The sequence below is a fragment of the Gymnoscopelus braueri genome (genome assembly GCF_963280865.1).
Source record: "Gymnoscopelus braueri genome assembly, chromosome: 12".
Taxonomy (NCBI): domain Eukaryota; kingdom Metazoa; phylum Chordata; class Actinopteri; order Myctophiformes; family Myctophidae; genus Gymnoscopelus; species Gymnoscopelus braueri.
Genome location: NC_137614.1, coordinates 23,299,957 through 23,324,881, shown reverse-complemented (window position 1 = coordinate 23,324,881; position 24,925 = coordinate 23,299,957). Strand labels below are relative to the sequence as shown.

General features: G+C 40.0%; 1 protein-coding gene across 2 annotated transcripts; it reads left to right on the top strand.

Moving 5' to 3' along the window:
• Positions 1 to 1,834: 1,834 nt before the first annotated feature.
• LOC308096141 (cryptochrome-1-like) lies at positions 1,835 to 24,352 on the top strand. Of its 2 annotated transcripts, XM_080443441.1 has the most exons (15): positions 1,835 to 1,970; positions 4,197 to 4,360; positions 10,891 to 10,999; positions 11,416 to 11,558; positions 11,971 to 12,155; positions 13,747 to 13,835; positions 14,004 to 14,144; positions 14,440 to 14,751; positions 14,993 to 15,144; positions 16,483 to 16,685; positions 17,019 to 17,117; positions 17,455 to 17,568; positions 18,003 to 18,083; positions 18,395 to 18,510; positions 21,624 to 24,352. In XM_080443441.1, the coding sequence occupies exons 2-15, from the start codon at positions 4,203 to 4,205 to the stop codon at positions 21,630 to 21,632; spliced, it is 1,911 nt and encodes a 636-aa protein (XP_080299567.1). In that variant the 5' UTR covers positions 1,835 to 1,970; positions 4,197 to 4,202; the 3' UTR covers positions 21,633 to 24,352. The 2 variants fall into 2 exon arrangements, with proteins under 2 accessions (XP_080299567.1, XP_080299568.1); XM_080443442.1 differs by lacking the exon at positions 1,835 to 1,970 and having other exon boundaries at positions 4,226 to 4,360; positions 10,859 to 10,999.
• The last annotated feature ends 573 nt before the right edge of the window (positions 24,353 to 24,925 follow it).

Here is a 24,925-nt window from a genome sequence, read left to right as displayed (position 1 = left end):
TTATAAAACAGAAAATGCATTTTCGTTTCAGTTTCAGTTTCATTTCCAGTTTTATCCAATCAGGATAGAGAACTCAATCAGGATATAGATTAAACAACTGAAATGGGAAGTGATGACACCAAGCCCCCAGAGTTGCTGAGAAACATTGAAGCTGCCACCCCAGTGGCCAAAGCTGGAACTGCAGGCGGGGAGAAATACATGCACGCGCAAAACATGCTGAGAGATATTTATATATATAGATATAAATATGTAAACATATTATACATAAACACATATGCATTTAGTTATACATAGGCATCTCGAGTGTATTTAATAAATATATCGCGTTCAATCCTTGACACACGGGCTGCCGTAGAACGCAAAAAGGACACTAGTGCGCATGCTCATAACTCTATGGAGGTACAAAATCAAACCAATAATTCTACTTCCGGCAGGTTTCCGGGTGCTTCAAAACGCCACTGAGCACATTCATTGAAATGATAGCTGGGGGCGGGGCAATCCGCCCTCTAGTTATATTATACCTCTATGGATGACACTAAGAAATGAGCAGGCAAAATTGGAACTGGAACACTATAAAAATGAAGCTTAAAAATGGGTACTTTCTCCTGATTGGCTGAGATTTTGACACCTACCGAAAAATGTATTTTCTGTTTATTAAAGAGCTGGAGAGACGGGGAGACTCCTGTTACTGAACAAACACTCTATAGCAATGATTGCTATCAGAATATAGTGCTTTAACCTTTTAACAAAATACTTTTTGTTTTAACCAAAAAATATCACTTACCCTACCTTTAATTCTAACCTTAAACTCACTCAGTAAAACAAAAACAATAACCGCTGGTCCGCGGGGGAAAAATGGGGGTGAGCGTGTTTTGGGGCGAGTCTTTTGGTCATCGATTGATTTCTCCATGCATGCTTCTGAAACGTGACTCTGGAGCAGCAGAGCGTCGGCCAACGTGAGCAGGGGGGAAGCGGAGCATGCGCAATGAGCCCACTTCTTATGAAACAAAGTAGTACACACTAGTGTTGCCATGTCTGCTTATTATAAGCGACTTTGGGCTTATTTTTCTGTAAAGTTGCTTGTAAATATTGGTTAGTTGCGGGTTGCGTTTTTTTGGCCTTGTTTCTAAAGTGTAGTTGCTTATATGGGCTTGCTTCCAATTAAAAAACATGTTTTAAACTAGTGGTGTGGTTATCAAATAATTGATTGATTGATTGATTGATGTACTTTATTTAGTAAGACATGAGAACAACAGTAGCCTACATGGAAGTACAAATTCACAATACAAGGTCTACTAAACTGGAAGACTCATAAAGCACTAAGCTTGTTTAAAATAAGATCCCCATTCACACAAATCATGATGAAAAACCCTACTCTCCTTCAAAACCGCTCTAAAAGAGGTCTACAGGTGGCTGCGATTCGAAACTGGCCCATGTAAAAGTCAAAGCCTTTCTTGAATGAGTTCACTCCTTCTAACGCTATGGACCAGAGCTATATTTGTCCCTATAACCCCCATCTGAAAATATATTTTGCCAGGGAGCCCTATATCAGATTTGTGTTGTTTTTGTCAAAAATCTGCCAAATATTTGTCCCTTTATTTCAAGATTTTCTTGAAAATAGCAGAGCATAACACGTCGCATTGCGACAAGTTGTGAGCTTGTAGTTCGGCTAATTTCAAATAGTCGATGTACAGTACAGTATAGGTTTAAAGTTCTCATGTGGCCTAGTAGGCCTAGTGCTTCTTTTGGGCTTGTTTTCCTTGACCTGGTTGCTTTCTTCTCTCACAAAATCTGGCAACACTGAGTAGTACACACAGAAGGACTGTAACACTGGTGTTCAGTTACTACTACAACCTCCAACTGTCAGACAAACAACCTGTCAGCCCTTCCTATCCGATCTCTAAGACTGAGGGAAGAAATGAGACGTGCTTTGGCTCTGACATAAATTACCACCTCTCTGGCGAGGCAAGGTAAATGTTTTGTTACATTTTAACTGTAATGTTTTGTTGTTTGTATGGGCATGTATTACAGCGCCCTCCCTCCACATACATTGCATAAGGATAGCACTGGTGACCCCGTTTTCGTTTGTTTATGGATGTTTTCTGTCTTTCGACTAACTTTCTAACAATTGTTAGATTTGTATGTGGCAGGATTTGTTTGGCAACTTGTTAGGTCTTCACTCGTGAAGTGTCATTTGAAATATCTTGAGGAAATTGATTTTTACGACGTGTAAAAAAAAGAGCATCCCAAATAGACTCTGACCTAATTTCCAGGTGTTCTAGTCGGGGAATCCTGACTTGACATGCATCGTTTTATCATAATCCGACTCTATTATAGCACACACAAAAAAAGCTGAGCTGAAACTTTGAGTTATGCAGGCATTATTCGTATTTATTCATTCGATCATGTAAAACACTCTGTAGTCTGTAGCCTAATTGTTTTTAACTAAAGCTTATTAAAAAAACGACGTTACAATAATAATAGTCCATATACCTACATGGCAAATATATCAGATGTCACTCACTGTTACGGAGTGTGTATTAAATAGGCTACTCACAATTAGTGATGATTGGTTACACCACAGACAAGTCATCAATTTACCTTTAATCTGTGTAAGAATTTGCATTGCAAGGTGGGTAGTAATAGATGTTTAATAATACAAAAAAATAATAATGACAACCTTGAAATGTTTATAAACGGTCTGTTATAGACTGTTTATAAGCTGTTATAGACTGCTCAATGGGCAGTTTATTATTATTATTATTATTATTATTATTATTATTATTATTATTATTATTATTATAGGCTTCAAGCCTACTACAGTGCGTTGCTCTTAACAGGAATTTAGTTAGCTGGATGTACATTAAGCTTCTAAATACAGAGGAATGCACTGATGCAAGCCATGTAAATGGTCCCTCACATTTCTTCAGAGGTGTTTAATCAGACATCAGACTTAGGTCAATCTGTCCTAAGCTGTTCAATGTATCAGTTTGTTTACTTTGAATACCTGTAGCATACCTCTCTCACTTAACATTGTTTGAATTAACATCGTTGCTTGGCTTGCTACTACAGCTAGCCTGTTATTATGGTCTCCTACTCATATTACTGATGATAAGCATGATAAGTGTAATCAACTGATATAAAACAATTCTGATGCAGTTTTGTCTAAACTTCAATCTCTGTTTTATAGGTTACTTATTTATTTGTAGTTACATTTGCATTTTTGACTTGGCCTGTTTTAACCTAAAACTAAACCAAATTAAAAACAAACAGACAGACAGACAGACAGACAGACAACAATCTTGTGATTTTACTGTGCTGTCTGCTGATGTCAGTCAGTCAATCTGACAGGGTTCTGGGTTGGTGGTACTGCCACCTGCAGAACTGGTTTCCAGTCAGTCAGTGATTTTCTCTTTTGTGGCAGCTGCTACTTAGATTACTAGCTAGTTAAGTCACCTGTGCTAATCTTCCACCAGTCTTTGACTTTAATAATAATAGTAATTTACATATATACACACATTCCTCTATATATTCCTGAGACACTGTGTGGTTTAGCATCAGACGCAAACATTTCGCTTTTCAGTTAGCTGCATTATTTTGCAAGAAATTAGACAAAGTTTTGCCACATACAATTTATTTCTTCTTTCTCTGCTTGATTCTGACAAAATGTTCCGTCCCTGCTGGAATTCTAGGATTAATACCATTGGCTGCCTTTAATTTTTGTGGCCTTGAAATTTAATTTGTTCTACGTTTTAGCCTAATGGCTAAAACGTAGCCACCCCCAATTTTTCAAATCAGCCTCATGGTGGCGTTTTAATGCCCCACTTCACGTTTTGGCCTATAACTCTTGACCCGCATGGGTCATACAATCAAAATCTTTTTTACCCTGGATTCCTTGGATCATGACACAAGTTGCAATATAAGCCCTGGCCATTTTTGCCAGACTAGATTCTCATTGCGTGTTTTCTTCAAAACACACTTTTTGCTACTATTCCTAAAGATGTTGTCCAAAACACACACAAATCGGTACACATTATCTCTGGGGTCATGCGATCAAGAAACGTTATAGGCTTGTTCAGAACTCTGCTGCTCAGTACATCCTTGGAATCTTTTTAACCGATTCCATGCTAGTTTCAGCTCCTCATTAATATGTACATTCGTTCGATCTTTTTGGCATCTTCATCACTCCTCCTCAGAATAAGATGGCTCCAAATACTATCCACTGGTTCCGGAAGGGTCTGCGTCTCCATGACAACCCATCGCTACAGGAGGCGGTCCGGGGGGCGGGCACGGTGCGCTGCGTTTACATCCTGGACCCCTGGTTTGCTGGCTCGTCCAACCTTGGTGTCAACAGGTGGAGGTAAGCAATGACTCGTTTAAATGACTGAGTAGTTTTTTGTCTTCTTTTTTTCTTTTCTTTTTTAAATTTTCTTTTGAGAATGTGAGATGTGCCAGTGCAATGACACAGTAGTGACACACGGGAAGTGTCGCCCATAGCACCAACTTGAATGTTACTGTGTATGCTGTATGCTCCTATGTTCTGTCCTAAGTTCTGTACATATCTGTACATTAAGGCCCATCTTGTGCTCTCTTTCTATGACATCTAACCACTGTGACTGAATGAGGATGTGTAGAGTCAGAGCAATGATTGGAGACACGGACTGGAGAGCCTTTGTGTTTGTAATATAGGAGTAGTGAAAAGGCATATTTTGATTTTCTTCAAAAGATTAATACAATTAATTAAATTAAATGCAAAAAAATATATATATATATTCTCATAAGTGGAATCACAGAAAAACATCTAGTGTTGCTTTTTGGAGTGTGGAAGCAATTTGTTTGTAACCATTCTGTCATTAATCATTAACTTCAGTAAGTCATCTGTAATTCAACTGTGTGTGTGTGTGTGTGTGTGTGTGTGTGTGTGTGTGTGTGTGTATGTGTGTGTGTGTGTGTGTGTGTGTGTGTGTGTGTGTGTGTGTGTGTGTGTCACAGGCCTGCAGTGCCTCAGTATACAACATGATGTCAGTATTTCTCATCACAATTTATACAACTGCTACACATAGACCAATTATTTGTTTACCAACATTGAGACTGGACGCACAGGTGATTTTTTTCATGCAATCAATTCCCAACATTGTTTCGGGGTGCGCTGGTTTCAGTACATTCAGTACTCCTCTTGTGTGTCACTAAGACGCGCTAGTGAGGCGCGTCTTAGTGAGTCATGACAGAATGGGTTTCATTTGGTGCCGGCCTGCACGCGAATACTGGTTCTTATCAGTATGACGTCGTCTGTTAAGGGGTCTATAGACCATATATGTAGGAACTTTAATGATTGTAGATCAATTTTACCTACATTACCTACACAATTTTAGCTTTTTTATGTATTTATTTCTAATTGAGTAAAAAAAACATTTTCACCCATAATATTGACATGCCCAAAGGGCACAAGGATGAATGTGGTTCACATCCTGAGATTCTGGTACTGTAGTTTTGGTCTAATTAGTATTTGAATGACAGGTTATTTAGATTAGGAAAAGTATAGTATAGAATGCAATTATTACACAAATTTGAACCCCACTCACTCATACACAACAATCATCATGTGTAGCAAATTAGTTTGTGAACAGCATGGATATTAGGGAATAGCTCTGCATTATCCGCACTGTACTGCTATATGTTCTACTATGTTCATGTTTTTTGTCTGTATCTTGTATCAGTTTTTCCAAAGTACATTCCTCCTTGTATGAACCTCATACTGTATGTGACAGTGCAACTGAATGGATAAACTCTGAAATGTAATGTTTTCAGAGTCTTCCTTGATAAGGATTTGAAGTAATAGAGGGATTTTACCTTTTTAGTTTAGAGTCACAAAAGCAAATAATTCTAAAAAACGAAACAAAAAAAACATTAATTTAGCCTTGATGAACTCTATTTGAGAGCAGTCAGACCTAGTATTTGGGACCCACCATACATAAGGTGGATCAATAAGCTTACTGCCAATGTTCTTAGCATCAAGGTGCAGGTCAATTATGTTTTTTATTGTGGAGGTTTGTGTGCTTGTGTATGTGTGCATGCGTGGCCAATCTGGCCATGTGCTGGGGGTTTGTAGGCAGAGAGATTGTGTATTGGTGTGGATACTTTGGGACGGGTGGAGTTAATTAAATCAAGTTTGTGTGTTGGTTGGTCTGTGTCTTTGTACGTGTGATCTCCCATTTTCATCTCTATCTCTATCAATCTATTTTCATCTCCCAGTTTTCTCCGTATGTGAGTACATGTGACACGATGAGTGTTTTTGCCTGGAAGGAGAGCTTACATCTTGCTTATTGCTCACTGGCCCATTTTCAGTCCAGGTCCTATTTGTGGTCCTCTCACAGGGGTAGTCGATAGAAAAGGCACTGACCCAGTGTTCTCCCGCTGATGAAGAACCTATACTTATTACAAACACAGGCAGGGGGCTTATTACAAACACGCTTGGTCTAAATCACAATAGTTGTAAGGCCTTCAGTGACCCAAAATGGCAGGCTGACTCATTTCGTAGAATGACAGTCTTGTGACACAAAGTTGTCCAAGCTTAATCCGGATTGATGCATACTCTCATCGTAGTCTCCTCACTGACCTCTTACGCCTGATTTACAATTTGTCCTGTGCTGAAAGTAACCCACCCAAAATCTATCAGCTAATATTGGTACAGGACACTGGCGACAAAGTATAAATCAGACACAGAGAGCATTAAAGTAGGTACGTTTTCATGTAATGTGTATTGTTGTTCTGCCTGTTGTTGGTGCTGAGCACCTCCACAAAAGGCGATCACTCCTGTATTTACTCTTTGTCTGTCTGTAGAACATGCCTTTGACTACAACTACCAGGATTATAGCACCCCCTTGTGTAGGCCTACAGTATAATATAATGTATTGACTGTGTTTATAGTGTTCAATAATATTAATGGTCACCGTAATGCAAATACTTTTATCAATTTGGGTTCAAAGAATTGTAAATCATCGCAAAAAGATATGGGTACATTTAATTACCTTATGAAGTTTCCACATTTTGAGGCAGAGTGCAATACAGAGTTATGGCTGCTTATAACATTTTAATGTATTTTTTTTAAATCAACTTGTTTAACTGGCTCAGTTTAGAATTACATAGCCATGCGTTACAGTTTTCAGTCCATCCGTGCATGAGCACCAAGCTCTGATGAAGCCTCAATGCCAAAACTGTAAAGCAGTTTTATTTATGTAATTTAAAAACGTCAGAAAAGATTTAGTCATTTTTGTGCTTTTCTGTCTGATCCTTCAGTACCCAGAATTCTCTGCGAATGCACTCATGAAAGACCAGATTAACTTTAATCTAAAATGTATTTGTTTAGTTTTTGACATGTTATGCTTCATTAGATATAATAGTATAGAAAGGAGACATGAGAGACATGACGAGAGTAAGATTTAAAGGCAGGTCTTCGAGTCAGACTCAGATGGAGCATAATATAGTCAGTGCACTAATGCCATCAGGCACCCCAAACACAAGCTTTTGTAAAAGAAGAAAAAACCCAGGAATAATCTTTTGATCAAATTTTCTCGTAAATACAGTAAGACAACATCAATGACTCTTGAGCTGTTAGCCCACTTTAAATTCTATAGTAAACTCTGCATCTGTGCATAAGGCAGGTGATGAGAGGGAGGTTAACCTAATGTGGAAAGTGAGAAAACATTATTGTCAGAGATGTGGGTTAGTGTGCCAGTATATGAAGCGTTTGCCTGTCAGCAGTTATGTGACACTGACCTACTTAAACTAAGGCTTTCCTGTGCGGCCTGACGGCCAAATGACACACACTTGTTAACCACGGTCAGTTGTCCTTACTCCCAAAAATGTGTTATTTTCTATCAATTACACACCCCATGAAGCCTTGAATTCATGGAGATTTTTAGTTGTTGTCGCATTCCTAAGCCAATAATTTGATGACCGGCAGAGACTCAAAGAGACTCACTTGGAGACTCCTATTGACCGATGACCCAGAAAAATCTCCATGAAGGCTTCATGGGGTGTGTAATTGATAGAAAATAAAAATGTTTGGGTGAACTACTCCTTTAAGTCAAATAATGTTACTGACGGTACCTTGAGTTTGTTTCTGTTTTGATATCACTGAAGAGTTATATTTTTAAAGGTGTTTACTGTTTAGACATTTCTGCTTTGTTGGGACAGAAAAAAGTGCCATCAGAATCCTCAACGATTTAACAAATAAAAAATCATAATCTCCCAGGTCCACTCGCTCCCAGTCCAGCACAAAGTTCTCCTCTTCTTTGGCCTACAGTTAAATGGCCAGAGCATCAGCTACATCAGTGACCCCCCATCACGCCCCCACACCGCGCACTCCCTCCGCTCTAGCCATTCCTCATTGCTCCACATCCCCCCTACACATCTCCGGAGGATGGGAGACCGAGCCCTCTGTTCCTTTCCTCCACGCCCCTGGAACTCCCTCCCGGACTATCTCAGAACTGCCGCCTTCCATCAAGATTTTTAAAAACTTACCATAAAACCCTCTTCTATAAGCAGTTCAGTTTCACTTTCATTATCCCCGAGGCAGCATTTCCAGATTTTGTTTTCAATTATTCTTCCATTTTTATTAAGAACGATTCATTGATTAATCGACATGCACCCCTCTATGTATTTATTTATATCATATTGTGGTCAAATCAAAGGGTGTTGGTTGATCAGATAATCCTTAAGGATGTTGCTCAGCTCAGCTGTTCGGCAGTAAATTGACATGATTGACATGTCTCTGGGCCTCAGCCATGTTTCTTTCTACAAACCAATTCACATCTTGGCCACAAAATAAATATGACAATTCTGTTTGTAGAACTGTTATGTAGAAATTTGATTTGACCCAGTCTTGTTAACTCCCTCTGTGTCTGTGTGATTGTCCTATGTGTGTGTGTGCGCTTGTTCGCCAGATGTAGGCCAGGGCAGTTATATAACGTAAGGACTGCTGCTGTGTGACTTAACACAACCACACACACATGCACTGAAAGGCACAAATACAGGCAGACACAGCCTTACGTATACATATTGCGTGCACACACACAAAGGTGTGTTGAAGCAGACACATCTTGAGACACACACACACACACACACACACACACACACACACACACACACACACACACACACACACACACACACACACACACAACCTGCTGAGAGGTCTCTGAGACCCCCTGCCCATACAGTCTCAAATGTGTGCTCATGGGCGCACACCAAATCTACACAAATCCACGTGAATGAGGTGTGCATGCTCACACGCACACAGAAACTGTGTCTCTGAAGTGCAAAAGAGTCATGCAAGCTTGGATGCACATGGGTGTTCATGCCCATGCATGTGTGAAATCTTAAACACACACTTGTGAACCAGGATGACTTGATGGTTCACTCAATGTTTTTTGTTCAACGAACAGCCCACTCTACTTTTTTTTTAAAGTTGTATTTGTATTCTAATAATGCATTTTATTTACGTTGTACTTTGCTAAAACATTGTTTAAAACACACAACACAGCGATGTAGACTCACGCCTGGCATAAAACCGGAAACAAAAGTACCACAGGCACAAAAATATACAAACACACATATTGAAAGGCTGTTGTAAAAGGGTGGATTTTTGTATGTGTGTGAGCGGGCATGCGTGCATGTGAGGGGATTTGGAGCTGCTATAACTTTGTACAGTACAGTATGTCAACTACCCCGCTACTGCTAATAATCATAGTTATAAGGTGATGCTGGTAGATTGAATAGCTTGCTGAATGACTGGCTGACTGAATAGCTTGCTGAATGACTGGCTGACTGAATAGCTTGCTGAATGACTGGCTGACTGAATAGCTTGCTGAATGACTGGCTGACTGAATAGCTTGCTGAATGACTGGCTGACTGACTGAATAGATGACTGACTGAAAGAATGACTGAATGGCCATTCAGTCCAGATCTTGGGCTGACGGGAAGGGTGGAGGGAGAGAGATAGGGGTACAGTAGATGGATGGATGGGCGGGTTGAAGGATGCCTGTCTATATCGATCTATCTATCTATCGATCTATCAATCTATCTGATTTAGGGTCTTACTGTGAAATGTCCTGTGAAACAAACAAACCTACTGCCAAATCCCTAAATATGCTTTTTATAATTGTTTTACAGATATGTACTTACTAAACTTTGTGTTATTTTTTGGGGCTTGTCAAGAGTTCTATGTGCTACCCCTTTTGTAAAAGAAAGAAACACGCACATTTCTTAGTTTTTCTGTTGAATTTCTGGGGGTGGGCCTGCCCTCCCGAAAAAGTTTTTGGTATATATGTTTTGTACATTCGAATATGAGGATATAGGACCCCATGAGGTAGACTTGGACTACTAACCTAAAAAAGAGAGTTAGGATTTTGAATGTGTACTACTGCCGAAATTGTGTGTTGAGGGAATCTTGAATGAGAGAGTGTGTGTGTGTGTGTGTGTGTGTGTGTGCTGTGTGTGTGTGCTGTACAGCTGTCGGCTATCATGTAATTATGGACTGTAGGGAATCACTACGTCACTTTATGAATGAGATGTCTTGAGAAATGTTTTTTTTTATAAGTGTGTGTGGGAAATGAATTGACTTTTTCCCTTTGGACTCAAAATCCCATTCCAAATGTGCGTCAGCAATGTCCAACCAATTTCAGTAGAGTGGGTCATGTATTGTCTCTCTATCCATCTATCAGTTTGTCCTTTACACTCTGTCTAAACTAAACGGGTCACAGTGAGCGTTCCACCAAAATCGAATACAATTTCAAGCGAGAATGCCTTCTGCCCCCTTTTCCTTTTTTATGACCTTCTTCCTCCTCCTTCTTCATAGAAGAATTCTCTCTCTCTCCCCCACCTCCTCAGGTTTCTCCTGCAGTGTTTGGAGGATCTGGACGCTAACCTCCGGAAGCTGAACTCCCGCCTCTTTGTCATCAGAGGTCAGCCAGCCAACGTGTTCCCTCGCCTCTTCAAGGTGGGTGCAGTGCTTCACAGTATCTCCTTTAATGATCGGACATTAATAATGCATGCATTAATGACTAGAAATGACCTAAACAACATAAATAAACCATGACATCTGTCCATAAATGTATGGTAAAGTAAGGTACAAATAAGTACTAAATTAAGTAAATGTGCAGAAGGGACCAGACCACACAGATATTTGCAGCTGATTAAAGCATTAGATAGATATTTGTGTCAATATGATATTATGTAATTTTGGCATGATGATTTAAATTACTAATTAAATGTGAAAACAAAGTTTTGTTTTAACCACAATTACAGCACCTTTAAGTTGAGACGGTTCTCCAGTCACCACTGTTAACATCATGCTGTTGGCCAAGGCACTTTTTTATGATTCTCTCTACTCTCTCTCTCTCTCTGTCCCGCCAGGAGTGGAAGATCTCACGGTTGACTTTTGAGTATGACTCTGAGCCATTTGGTAAGGAGAGGGATGCAGCCATCAAGAAACTGGCCATGGAGGCTGGAGTGGAAGTCAGCGTCAAGACCTCACACACACTGTATGACCTGGACAAGTAAGGAACACACACACACACACACACACACACACACACACACACACACACACACACACACACACACACACACACACACACACACACACACACACACACACACACACACACACACACACACACACACACACACACACACACACACACACACACACACACACACACACACACACACACACACACACACACACACACACACACACACACTGACTCACAAAAGAACACACACATTATCCACTTCCTGGACAAAATAAGGAACACACAAGCATGGGCAGAATGTTAATTTATACTCACTGATTTTCAAGCTAACGAGCTAGCTTGAAGGCTTCACTCTTTTTTCCTCTCCCTGCTGAATGATGGCCAACCAATGCTTCTAATAACCTACTTGTACCTCTCTTTCTGTCTCTCTCAGGATCATAGAGCTGAATGGCGGCCAGCCTCCTCTGACGTACAAGCGTTTCCAGACGCTGATATCTCGTCTAGACCCCCCAGAGCTGCCGGTGGAGACGCTGTCTGACGCTCTGATGGGGCACTGCGTCACGCCAATCTCCGAGGACCATGGGGACAAGTACAGCGTCCCCTCACTGGAAGAGCTAGGTGAGAACACGTACACACCCACCAATGCATGCATACATACATAAATAAACTGAGAAAACATGAGGTAAGACAGGATGAGATAACATAATAAGTTAAGATTTGATGGCGTGGGATACAACATTTTAATAACCAAGAGGAAAGGGTTCATAAATTGACCATTCCTTAAAAATAAGTATTTAAAGGTATCCAATGCAGGTTTCGATGTTTTGATCACATTAACATTTTCTATCCTTGAGGCATAATAAACATAATGATTGCATTTCCTACTTAAGTCCTGCGTTTCCTATTTAATCAAGTCTTAAGTCTTCTTCAGGAATGTTTTGAAAGCTTTATTGTTTAAATTTGGCTTGCAGTGAAACAAGCATATTATATGTTTATAGTCTTGAAATCAATACACTGTAGCCAACATTAATTTATCGTTTTATCTAACATACTGATGCTGATGCTCAGAAAAGGAATATAGCATTGGGCCAGAAACAAGTCTTTAACTTGGACTTTGAGTTCTGCCACGGCGGTAAAGAGAATGCACAATCAGAGATATTAATGAGAGATTAACTGTGATTGTATTCTAATACAGTTGATTAGGCTCTACAAATACACTGTCCTCCTGGGAAAATATTAAATCTTTTTAGATGTAGCCTATTAAACAAAAGACAGAAAATAAACTTATAAAAATTATTTTACCTCAGATATTGGCATTCTAGAATTATCATTCATGACAACAGACCAGCAAATGAGGTAAAAGTTCAAGGTAAGGCAACTCTATCGACTATATCTTGCTGCAGGTCAGCAAACCAAACGTACTAGTAAAATCAATGCCACTTCCGCATCCTTAAGTAATCATCTCTCTGACTTAAGCTTTCTCCATGCTTCATTTATTTGTTGTTTTGGAGTTTGTTGGAGTTTTTTGTTTCGTTATTAAAACTTTATTTTTGACATAGTTGTTTGCCTTGATGCTGGCCTGGGTAGAAGTTTCAAGATCGGTAGACATTTGGTCCAAAAACAAAAAGAACTGACAAAGAGCCGTCTCTTAAGCAAAAATGTGTTATGCTTATACGTTCTCATGTGCGTGCTGGAAGAACACGTGATACATTGCAAGGACCCTTATCCCCTACTGTGCTCAATAGCGCCACTTTCTCAACTAGTGGTTAAACAAACTACATTGGATGCCTTTTGCAAACAGGTAGTCATATCAGCATATATAATGTACACTGTCAATCTAGATGTCAATCTAGTATTCTGTACAACTAGTGTTTTTACTGCTTGGTCTTTGGCCATGCCATCTGTCTGTCTGTCTGTCTGTCTGTCTGTCTGTCTGTCTGTCTGTCTGTCTGTCTGTCTGTCTGTCTGTCTGTATGTCTGTCTCTCTGTCTGTCTGTATGTATGTATGTATACATATATGTATATATGTATGTATGAATGTCTGTACGTACTGTATGTATAATTATTTGTCTGTATAATGTAACAAGAATGAATTAATGGGTTAAGGAGATATTTTAAAACCTAATCTGATATGATACAAAACTAACTTAAGTGAATGCTCTCTGTTCGTGTTCGTGTGTGTGTGTGCGTGTGCGTGTGCGTTTTCCAGGCTTTGACACTGAAGGCCTGCCTACAGCTGTGTGGCCAGGAGGGGAGACTGAGGCACTGACCAGGATAGAACGCCATTTGGAGAGAAAGGTCAGTACAGTTGTAGTTCTAGTTGTTGTGATAGTAGTGGTGTTGTTGCTAAAGGAGTAGTACAGTATTAAATATATTCTCTCTCTCTCTCTCTCTCTCTCTCTCTCTCTCTCTCTCTCTCTCTCTCTCTCTCTCTCTATGTGTCTCTCTCTCTCTCTCTCTCTCCAGGCATGGGTGGCTAATTTTGAGCGTCCCAGGATGAATGCTAACTCCCTGCTGGCCAGCCCCACAGGTCTGAGCCCCTACCTGCGCTTTGGATGTCTCTCATGCCGCCTCTTTTACTTCAAACTCACTGACCTCTACCGCAAGGTCAGTCTAGTCTGTTTTGTTCTAGTACATATTGTACAGTCTAAAAATGAGGAAAGACAATACACAAGACACACATACACTGTGTGTGTGTGTGTGTGTGTGTGCGTGTGCGTGTGCGTGTGCGTGTGCGTGTGTGTGTGTGTGTGTGTGTGTGTGTGTGCGTGCGTGCGTGCGTGCGCGCGTGCGTGCGCGCGTGTGGTTGCGTGTATGTAGAACCACAGTTTAGAGAGGCAACCGTGGAGACCTGCCCTCCAAGGAGTTAATTTCTCTAGTTTATTTCTGTTTACTAATCTAGGTGAAAAAGAACGATTCTCCGCCTCTCTCGCTGTATGGTCAGCTCCTGTGGCGTGAGTTCTTCTACACCGCCGCAACCAACAACCCGCGTTTCGACAAGATGGAGGGCAACTCCATCTGTGTCCGCATCCCCTGGGACAGAAACCCCGAAGCGCTGGCCAAGTGGGCAGAGGCCAAAACGGGATTCCCCTGGATCGATGCCATCATGACCCAGCTTAGGCAGGAGGGCTGGATCCACCACCTGGCACGACACGCCGTAGCCTGCTTCCTCACCAGAGGAGACCTCTGGATCAGCTGGGAGGAAGGAATGAAGGTGAGGAGAAGCGAGAGCCAGAGAGAATGAATGAAGGATGGAGGAGACCCTTGAACTGCAAGGGTATGCTGGGAAATAATGGATGGACATGGGAGGGCTTGGCAGGAGGGTTGGAGAGAGAATGAAGGTTGTTGGTGAGGCAGATTGGGTTATAATCCAGGAGAAGACCAAACACATCATCTCTGGAAACACCAATAATCTAAACATTCCTCTCCTCTCCCTCTTCATCTTCCTCCCCCAGGTTTTTGAGGAGCTGCTGTTGGATGCAGACTGGAGTGTGAACGCAGGAAGTTGGATGTGGCTCTCCTGCAGTTCGTTCTTCCAGCAGTTCTTCCACTGCTACTGCCCCGTGGGCTTCGGACGAAGAACCGATCCCAACGGGGATTTCATCAGGTTAGCATCTCTCCTGACATGCCCCCTCCCCTCCCTGTGTCCTGTGCCCGGGTACCATCCAAGATCCGATCCCTCCCTCTGCCTGGCTGCATACAAAGACACAGAGTGTTGTACCATATAAAAATCATATACAGTAGGAACACAGGAAGCCTGGGTATTAGGGGAAATGTAGTTAGTTCACACATTAGTATTACCACACACACAGACACACACACACACACACACACACACACACACACACACACACACACACACACACACACACACACACACACACACACACACACACACACACACACACACACACACACACACACACATATATATATAAATGCACACCTGCATTTTGTTAATCTTTCATAATACAAGCAGCATAATGCATAATATAAGCAGTAGCCGTAGTTACATGAGACATTTCCTTTCATGCTAAAAGAAACAACTATAGGGGTTGATTCCCACAAAAAGAAAAAAAAACTCTGGTTGGGATGATATTTTGAGCTGTTGGTTTTCTGCTGTACCTGCTGCCAGGCTTCCAATGGTACTGCAGTCAGCTGTATTGTCTTGGATTGTTTTGTTGATCCGATCAGTGTTGGGGGCGGGGGTCTAGGCCTAACTGCTGCTTTTGACTGCAGGCCCTCTTGTTTTTCAGTCACAACCTGAACAGTATCAAACGTGCACTGTGATGTTAATTCACTTCAGTGCAGTAAATGTCGAAGGAAGAGGAATTGATTAAACCTGTGCAGCAGTTATTTTGTGCTCTTAGTTCTTCATGTGCAGCATTTAGCACCTATCATAGTTATAGAAGTTATACCCATGGTGATCTTTATTTGCTAGTAATTGTCAGCAGGTTTGTCAGCTGTGGTTATTTACTAATTGAACTCATGTGATTTTATGTGGAATATATTGAACCCAAAGAAATGATTCACCGGTCTGAGATGATCTTTGAGCAAGTTGTTAATTTGCGTTGTATTGACAGTAAAGTGTATGTGCAAGTGTTTTTTTTAGAAAAATCACTTATAAGTACCAGGAAATACCCGACTAATGAAAATATGGAAATCTGTCAAAAATGTAATCTATTATTAAGATGTTTTATTTTTTTCCCAATATTTCAGCTATTTAAAATATTGTAAAATAAACATTTCAACGGTAACTGCTTTGTCATTTTCTCTGCTTACTGCTTCTAATATTATAATACAGTACAGTACTGTATGTGCTGTATTGTATGTATTGTAATGTAATGTATATCATGTATTGTAATATGTGCTCCCCATCATTGCCTGTGCCACATTTGACTGACTGAAGCCAGCAGTTTTCTCATTTCTGCCACTGTGTTTCCAGACGATACTTACCTGTCCTCCGAGGTTTCCCCGCTAAGTACATCTATGACCCGTGGAATGCACCAGAGTCCGTGCAGAAAGCTGCCAAGTGTGTTATTGGCGTCCATTACCCCAAACCCATGGTACACCATGCAGAGGCCAGTCGGCTCAATATAGAGAGGATGAAACAGATCTACCAGCAACTCAGCCGATACCGCGGACTAGGTAAGAGTTTACTAGCCGTGTACTTGAATAAAATAGAGGCCAGCAACTCAGACGATACAGGGAGAGACATAATTAGACTGTAGTATTAAAGCAATACAGTGGAAGTATTGTGATATTGATATATTGGCAGACGATACAAAGCACTGGAGTATAGACGAGTAGTTGTGTAAGGTAGAAACAGATCTTATAACTAAGCCAATATTGACATCTGAGGTAAAGTACTACCCTGTCAGTAAAGTAGAAACCAGCTAACTATTGAGAATTGATATACAGTTACACAAATAACAACATTGTAGACTAACAGCCCTATCATCCATTTGTGTTTTGTGTCAGGCCTGCTGGCATCAGTGCCATCCACCAATGGGAATGGAGGGATGATGGCGTACTCTCCCGGGGAGCAGCAGTCAGGGACCAATAACAACAACACTCACTGTAAGTACTGTAAACAGCAACACTCATTTTACAATGTGATGTAACACTTCACTATAAGTGAACAGCACCACTAGCTGGAAGACAACACTACATTCACTGGAAGTAAACAACAACACTGACTGGTAGTAAACAACACCAGTCACTGGAAGAAGTAAACAACACTCAATCACTGGAATTAAAGACCATTTGCTATAAGCCCACAACAATAGCACTCACTGTAAATGAACAACAACAACACTCCTTGGAACCATACATTGTCACTGTGAGAAAATAGCAATAACACTCTGGATGTAAACGACACTCACTGTATTCTAATTGTGTCCCCTGTTCTCATCAGTGTCTGGAGTTTCGGGTGGTAACGGCAGTGGGAGTACCTTGCTGAACTTTGACAGTGAGAATCAGCCTGGGTCATGCCTTGTTGCTGACCAACAGTTACAACCGCAGCCTCATGGTAGGTTGGCAGCAGACAATTGGGGGGGGTTTCTTTATTTAGGCAGGAAAGTGTTTAGAGAGACAGGACACTGAGGATATAGAGGGGTAAAAACATGCAACTTATTTAAAGTATGATATAAAATTATATTTGAAGCATGTGTGTGTGTGCGTGTGTGTGTGTGTGTGTGTGTGTGTGTGTGTGTGTGTGTGTGTGTGTGTGTGTGTGTGTGTGTGTGTGTGTGTGTGGGGGGGGGGGGGGGGTGGGGGTGTGTGTGGGGGGGGGTGGGGGTGGGGGTGTGTGTGTGTGTGTGCGCGTGCGTGCGTGTGGTTTCGTGTATGTAGAACCACAGTTTAGAGAGGCAACCCTGGTCTGGTGGAGACCTGCCCTCCAAGGAGTTAATTTTTCTAGTTTATTTCTGTTTACTAAAATGTGCGTGTGTGTGTGTGTTGCAGGGTACCACTCAGTGCCAAACCCCAACCAAGCTGTCACCAGCACCATACTCTACCATGAGTTTGCTGTGCCTAAAAATCCAGGTACATGACAATAATAAACATCATACTAGCAACAAAAACTAGAAAACGCTGTTCCTGAAGAAACCGTGTGGGCTCGCTGTGTTGGTATCCAGTATGTAGTAGTTAAGAATATTAGTAGTGTTAAAAGTGTTAAGTATTGATAGTGTTAAGTATAGTGGTGATATGAGTGTTAATAGTTGATAGTGTTGAATCAGAGAAAAATCTGAGGCAAAAACTTAAACCCAAAAAATAAAGGATATAAAATGTGATTGTTATTAAAAGAAGCCTTAATAATCACGGTTTTAATTCAGCTTCGTTATTCTTACATACAGGACGCCTCCTGCACACCGGGGGCAGCATAACAGGGAAGCGGGAGCGAGAGTCGGAACACAGGAGGGAAGATGCCACTTCCTGCTCTGTCCACAAGATGCGGCGGCAGAGTGCACAGGTCAGATTTTCTATAGTTCATCCCGATTAATCACAAATTAATCATCAATTTTGTATCTGTTCAAATGTACCTTAAAGGGATATTTTTGTGTTTAATTATCTTATCAACATGGGAGTAGACAAATATCTTTGCTTTATGCAGATATTTGTTTATTTATCATTGGAAATCAGTTAACCCAAAACATTCACAAATCCTGAAACCTAGCATAAAAATACACTCAAATCATAACATGGCAAACTCAACAGGCAACAACAGTATCAGACAATATAGTGTGACGGTTTCTAACGTTGTGCTTATAAAGGTTCACTAAATCCACGGTTCTCAAAGTGGGGTCCGCGGACGACACATGGCCAGGGGGTCTGCGAAATATTTCACAGATTAAAAAATAAAAAAAATATTTTTTTTGATTACAAATATTTTTTGATTACAAATATTTTTTGATTACAAATATTTTTATATTATTTGTTATGGGGGGGGCTAGTGAAAGTTGCATAAGTTCTTACTGTAATGGTGTATGTGATATGAATTGTGAGCTTACAATAATCACAGTAATCCTTAATCATATTCCATCATCAGGGACATGCACAGATAGACTCTAGGTGGTGCTAGAGCACCTGCCCTTTGCCCTCTTGACCAGAAATGCCCTAAAAAAAAAAAATACAAAAAAAAACTTTTTTTTTATTATTATTATTATTTTTTTACAGTATGTAGTCCATGGTGACATCGATCAATTCTGGATTAAAAGCTTCTAATATATTAACAATTCCCCAAAATGTGCATTGCAATTTTCTTCTATAAATCCCACACTACTAGGGGGGCAGCCGGCGGTTCCGCGCGCCGCGCAAGGTGCCCTTTTTTTTTACTTGAGCACCTGCCCCTCAAAATGTCTGTGCACGCCACTGTCCATCATATTCAAAGGCTTTTGCAGAGAAATGAGACAGACTCCAGTCACTTTCAAATTAGAGCACTGCAGAGGGCAGGTGTGTGCGTCTGTTTCCAGCTGACCCTCGTTGACGCTCGTTAATGTTATAGGCATCAGAGGCAATTATGCTTTTGCTCTGTCAAATAGGCCAACATCTAATCTAAGATTAGTGGGACTCATTCAAATGACCACCAGTGAGTCCCGGGACTCACTTCATTGAAAACCTAACAACATCACTGTATACATATTAGATGTATTAGATATTTATTAGATATTACATTGATATTAAAACTATTTTATTTGATTAGATATGTGATGTTGTTACCTGACAATTAGTTGACTTTTGGTGAAAAGATATGGTACCGCATATGTCGGTATCGGTTGATATCGGCAGAGGTGGACGAAGTACTCGACCCCAGTACTTGAGTAAGAGTACAGATACTCCTTGGTCAAATTCACTCCACTATAAGTAAAAGTAGCTCAGTCAAAATGTTACTCAAGTAAGAGTAAAAAAGTAATTGTTTTTAAATATACTTAAGTATTCCAAAGTACATGCTTTGAAAAATACTTAAAGTACAAGTAAAAGTAAAAGTAGAAGTACATTTCTTAATTTTGATATCAATGAATTTATAGGACCTTGTAACTCTTGTTTCAGAGAAGTACTGTAACTCTCTGAAACCACCTGCACTGCATGCACTGATGTGCTTGCTTATACAAAGCCTTCAGAAACACCTATAAAAACATAGAAATGACTGAGGAACCAGAACTAAATACTTTTACTCCTATACACCCATACAAGATGTAATAAAGAGGCGAGCGGAGGCCGAGGGGGAAGCCAGAAACACGGCTAGTGTGAGAGCAGAAGTTAGGCCAATTGCATTTTAGGGAAGAAGAAAAACAGCCAACCTAAAGGCCAAACCGCACCAATGCAACTAGTCGCAACTCCTTGCAACAAAACTGTTTTAAGGTCAACCACACCGATGCAACTCCTTGCAACTGCCATAGACCATATTCACACGGCGGCCATATTGGAATTTAACATTGAAAGTGCCGCCACCCGGGGTGGCTACTTTCATTGACTTCATAGAAACATGGCCGCCGTGTGAATATGGTCTATTGGGGTTAATGGTTGCAAGTAGTTGCAAGTAGTTGCATGTTGTAACTCCTTGCAACATGCATGGCGAAACATTGTTGTGGATGTGGAGTGGGCTTAAAAGTAGGCCTACTCAGTACTTTATAGCCTTCCTAGAAATATACTCGAGTAAAAGTAAAATATTTGTCTTGGAAATGTACTCAAGTAAGGGTAATACGTATCAAAAAAATCGAATACTCAAGTAAAGTACAGATCCTCAGAATCTGTACTCAAGTACAGTACATTTACTCTGTTACTGTCCACCACTGGATATCGGAATCGGAAATTAAGAGTTGGACAATATCGGAATATCGGATATTGGCAAAAAAGTCAATATCGAATATCCCTAACAATAAGTTTATTATTTTTAAATTGAAGCACCTACTAAAAGTCACCTTTAGACTGGTCATTTTACATGTCTGTTTTTATTAGGACTGTAGAAGTGTTCATTTTCTGAAGTCTGAACCATTAAGATCAGTTACTTGAAAAGTGTTCTGTCAGGTTTTACACAAGAGCAATTTTAATAAAATTACTATTGGCACATGATTCATATAGTAGTAGTGGTTTCTGTTTATGACTATGAAATGGGTCTGAAAGATTTTGATTGAAACGTTGTTTAAAACAAATAGTTCCAATGTCATCTAAATGTACACATGTGGTTCTAAGTATATGCTTATCGCTGCTGCGAGGATGAGGGGGTACCTGGAGAAAAAAAAATTAAGTGCTGTTTAGTCCCGCATAATCCCGCAATATTACCGGCCAGTCCCGAATTAATCCCTCTATTTCCATTGGGACCCAAAAATGTAATATACAATAAGATAAATATATATGATATAAGATAAATGTGTTCATATCCTGCTAAAGTAAAGCATGACCACATGCTTGGTCAGGTGTGCCATACCCATTGGTGTTTTAAAGACGCCCGCTCCCGCAACATTTGCGTTGGCTCACTAAATACTAAAACACTACCTCCATTCAGACCGTAGACTACAGTAGACTTCAAAAAGTATAACAGACAGTTGTATTGTTATCATTGACTGTTTGTTGTTTGCCTTACAGACTATCTAGAGCAGCTGACGTGAGACTTGTCTTACTGAGTCCACACTGAAGTCACAACCTGGCCAGCACAGAGAGAAACACACCTGAAATATAATTCTCCTCCTCTGTCTGCATCAGCCGCACAACGTACCATCATGTTCTCTTTTTTTTTTCTTGTTCAGAAACTCCACAGGAGGCAAATGTGAAAATGTGATTTATTACAACTGCTTTGTTAATCAGTTATTTACCAACTTATCTGTAGCCACATTTGTATATGTGTTGTAATGCATATATCGTCACTGTTGGCTGGAAACCTTGTATGTCCAAAACCATTCATTACGGTTTTGGACAATTACCCTAAGAAGTAGGGCATTAATTTCCAAAAAAACGAGGGGAAAAAAAGCTTTTAAATATGGAGATGACAGCAACGATATACTTTTTGTAGTAATAATAAGCATTGTGAGAACTCTCAGAATGCATAAAGGTGGCAATGTCCACTTGCCTCAAATGTATAATGCAGGGGTGTCAAACTCATACCGTAGGTTGTGAGCCAGAATGGTATACTGTAGCCTAATTGAAAGAACGTCTAGCAGACTTCAGTGTGGCACGGTAGGCAGTTTAGAATATTATCTTTAGACAGAAGCACATGAAATTGCTCATGGTCGAGTCCATTGGCTCAAATATAACCGTTTTGATTATAATAATTATAATAATAATAATAAAACTTTATTTGTATAGCACTTTTTTAAACAATGTTACAAAGTGCTTGAGCAATTAAAAACAGTAATCAAACAACAATGATGTAATAACGCAAAGCGAAAAGCACACAAATATTCCTAATTGAGCTTCATGAGTCATGTTAGTGCTTATAGAAGAAGCAATAGTGTAAATGACTTGTTGACTGTTAAAATCTCCAGCAAGGTCTGTGATTCTCCCTCACGACCTTCAGTGCTACGCTGGCACACAGGGGTGAGACAACGTAAGTGGGGCGGTACTGTTTACACGATGTTCATACGAGGGCAGCTTTGCCAGCGTGGCAGAGGCAGGGAGGAAGAGAGTAGCTGCCACACAGATAGATAATAACCAGATGTGAATATTTTAATTAAGGTTTTTTCTTTCTTTCTTTTTACTTTTTTCTTTACCCCAAAATAATTTCACCCACTGGCCAATAGTTGACACCCCTGGCATAGTGTGACAACGTATTTTTGTCACTTCATTGTAGGTACAACATGACCCTGGCTTTCATTAATACACCAGTCCATACCATATATACTGTACTAAAGTAAAGCTGAGTTTACGTACAGTATATCTACACTGAAACAGATATTATTGTACCAGTACCAGGATATTTATTTGTGCCCATGTGCAGAATACCAATAATGTGAATGGAAAACTCTTAACACCACGACAACTTGATGAATGAATCTATTGCCAAGATACAGAGAATATGCCACTGTTGTCTTCTTAAGATCCATTAATAGGAACATAAGAAAGCTACGATTTATACATAATATATTTTTGATATTGTATGTGCGCTTGTCTTCTTGGTATAGTCAAAAGAACACTTGCAAATAGACTGAGTTGTGATTTCTGTTATGTGCTTACAAAAAATGTCATGTCCTCAAAAACAATCAATACATTTTTTTTCCAAAGAATTACATACAGTACAGTATTTTACTAACCAAAACATGTTCCGCCTCAAGGAAGCAGGAAAACGTTGTTTGTTTTCTTTTGTTGTTTTATTTAAGACATTTTCTTGAACATTTCCATCATGATTGTCTTACAACGTACTTAAATGAAGTTTTGTTTAAAAATGTTTTTCCTGCTTTTGTACATATTTTTGTTGGTTCAGCACCAACAGATTTAGCGATCGATCTATATCCAGGTGACCCAACCATGAAGAGTTTGGGTTTTAATTTGTATTTAAATGAAATCAAACTGTTATTTTATTTAAATTAAACTTTGCCATTTTCAAAGTCATAGTTTCACCTTCAACAGGTGTTTTTATTTCCAGCTGTTGAGCCACAGAGAAATCTGTATTTGCGAGGCATTCTCTAATGTTGAAAATACTGGAATTGCTGGTTTCTAAATCCACGAAAACAGGTTTTTGAGGGCTGACTGCCACTTTCAATGTCTCAGTACGTTTTTTAAGCATCTGTTCTCGGCAAGCATGACTTGTCAGCGAAACGGAACCAACATTCCTCGGAAATTAGAGCATATTTCACGCTCCTGTTGAATGATTTTTACTGCTGTGTTTGGAGAGAAAGACATTTATGGTTTGTTTACTATTGCACAATTTTGCGACCTTAATATTGAGTACTGTCTTAAGAGGGACAATAAGTGGCCACTGCAAAATGTATAAAGAAGTAAAGCCTACCTACTGAATGCTCCTAACAGCTGGTAACGTTTATAATACACCTTTAAAACAACAATTCAGATCAAAATGTACATCGAATTAGATAAAGAGAGGATTAATTATGCAGGCTTTATCTACCTATTGTGTTGCCCTTGATGCCCAGGAGCCTGGCAATTTTGTGAGTCGCACTACTCACTATCACTTTAACTTCGCAAAAGAGACTTTGGCCAACAACGATCATTAAAAAAAACAGTTGCCACACAGACTCAGTATCGAACACTGACATTATGACACTTGAGGGTTGCAAAATGGTTGCTTTAAATGGTCCACAAAGGGGTGCTATGGCATCGTTGTAATTTTAGGTTTTGTTTGCGTCTACAGTACCCGATACAACCTGCCCTCCTGTTGACAGGAACAAAAACATTTCAGCGCCAAGCCGTCATCAGTGTTAGACAGTTCTCAAATAAACACATATATTTTCTTAAACACATGTATGTATAGTACAGTATAACACAGTTACAAAATCACAAACAAGCCCACAATTCACAATCATGTACAAATCGCACACACTCATGCAGCCTTAGTAAGTGGATTGGGTTGGAGAGCAGAAAGCTACAAAGGACATTGCATCCTCATGTGAGACCCAATTCACACAAAGCTCAAAGCCCCAATCGGAGATAGAAATATCCCCCCCTTCTCTTGAAACACTGTCACTGTTCCTACTACTGGCTTCATTTATATTTATTAACATTTTCACTTTCTCAAATTGAGTAATTGAAATAGGATGGAAGTTGGCAGCATGGAACAGCAAAATGTACATAACTTTTTTAAACGTATATATTTTTTAAACTATAATGTACTGTTGAAACAATACATGTTCACATACCGATGATGATAGAATTAAGATGGAGGGACTTCGTCCATCTTGATTGTACGTGTCCCAGTACGCAACTTGATAGTGCCTGTG

Bases quoted from the DNA above. Each gene is read 5' to 3' on its own strand.
- LOC308096141 (XM_080443441.1), top strand. From the start codon at position 4,203: ATGGCTCCAAATACTATCCACTGGTTCCGGAAGGGTCTGCGTCTCCAT. The intron at 16,686-17,018 runs GTAAGAGTTTAC...GTTTTGTGTCAG, and splicing joins CAGCCGATACCGCGGACTAG to GCCTGCTGGCATCAGTGCCA. The intron at 17,569-18,002 runs GTAGGTTGGCAG...TGTGTGTTGCAG, and splicing joins GTTACAACCGCAGCCTCATG to GGTACCACTCAGTGCCAAAC.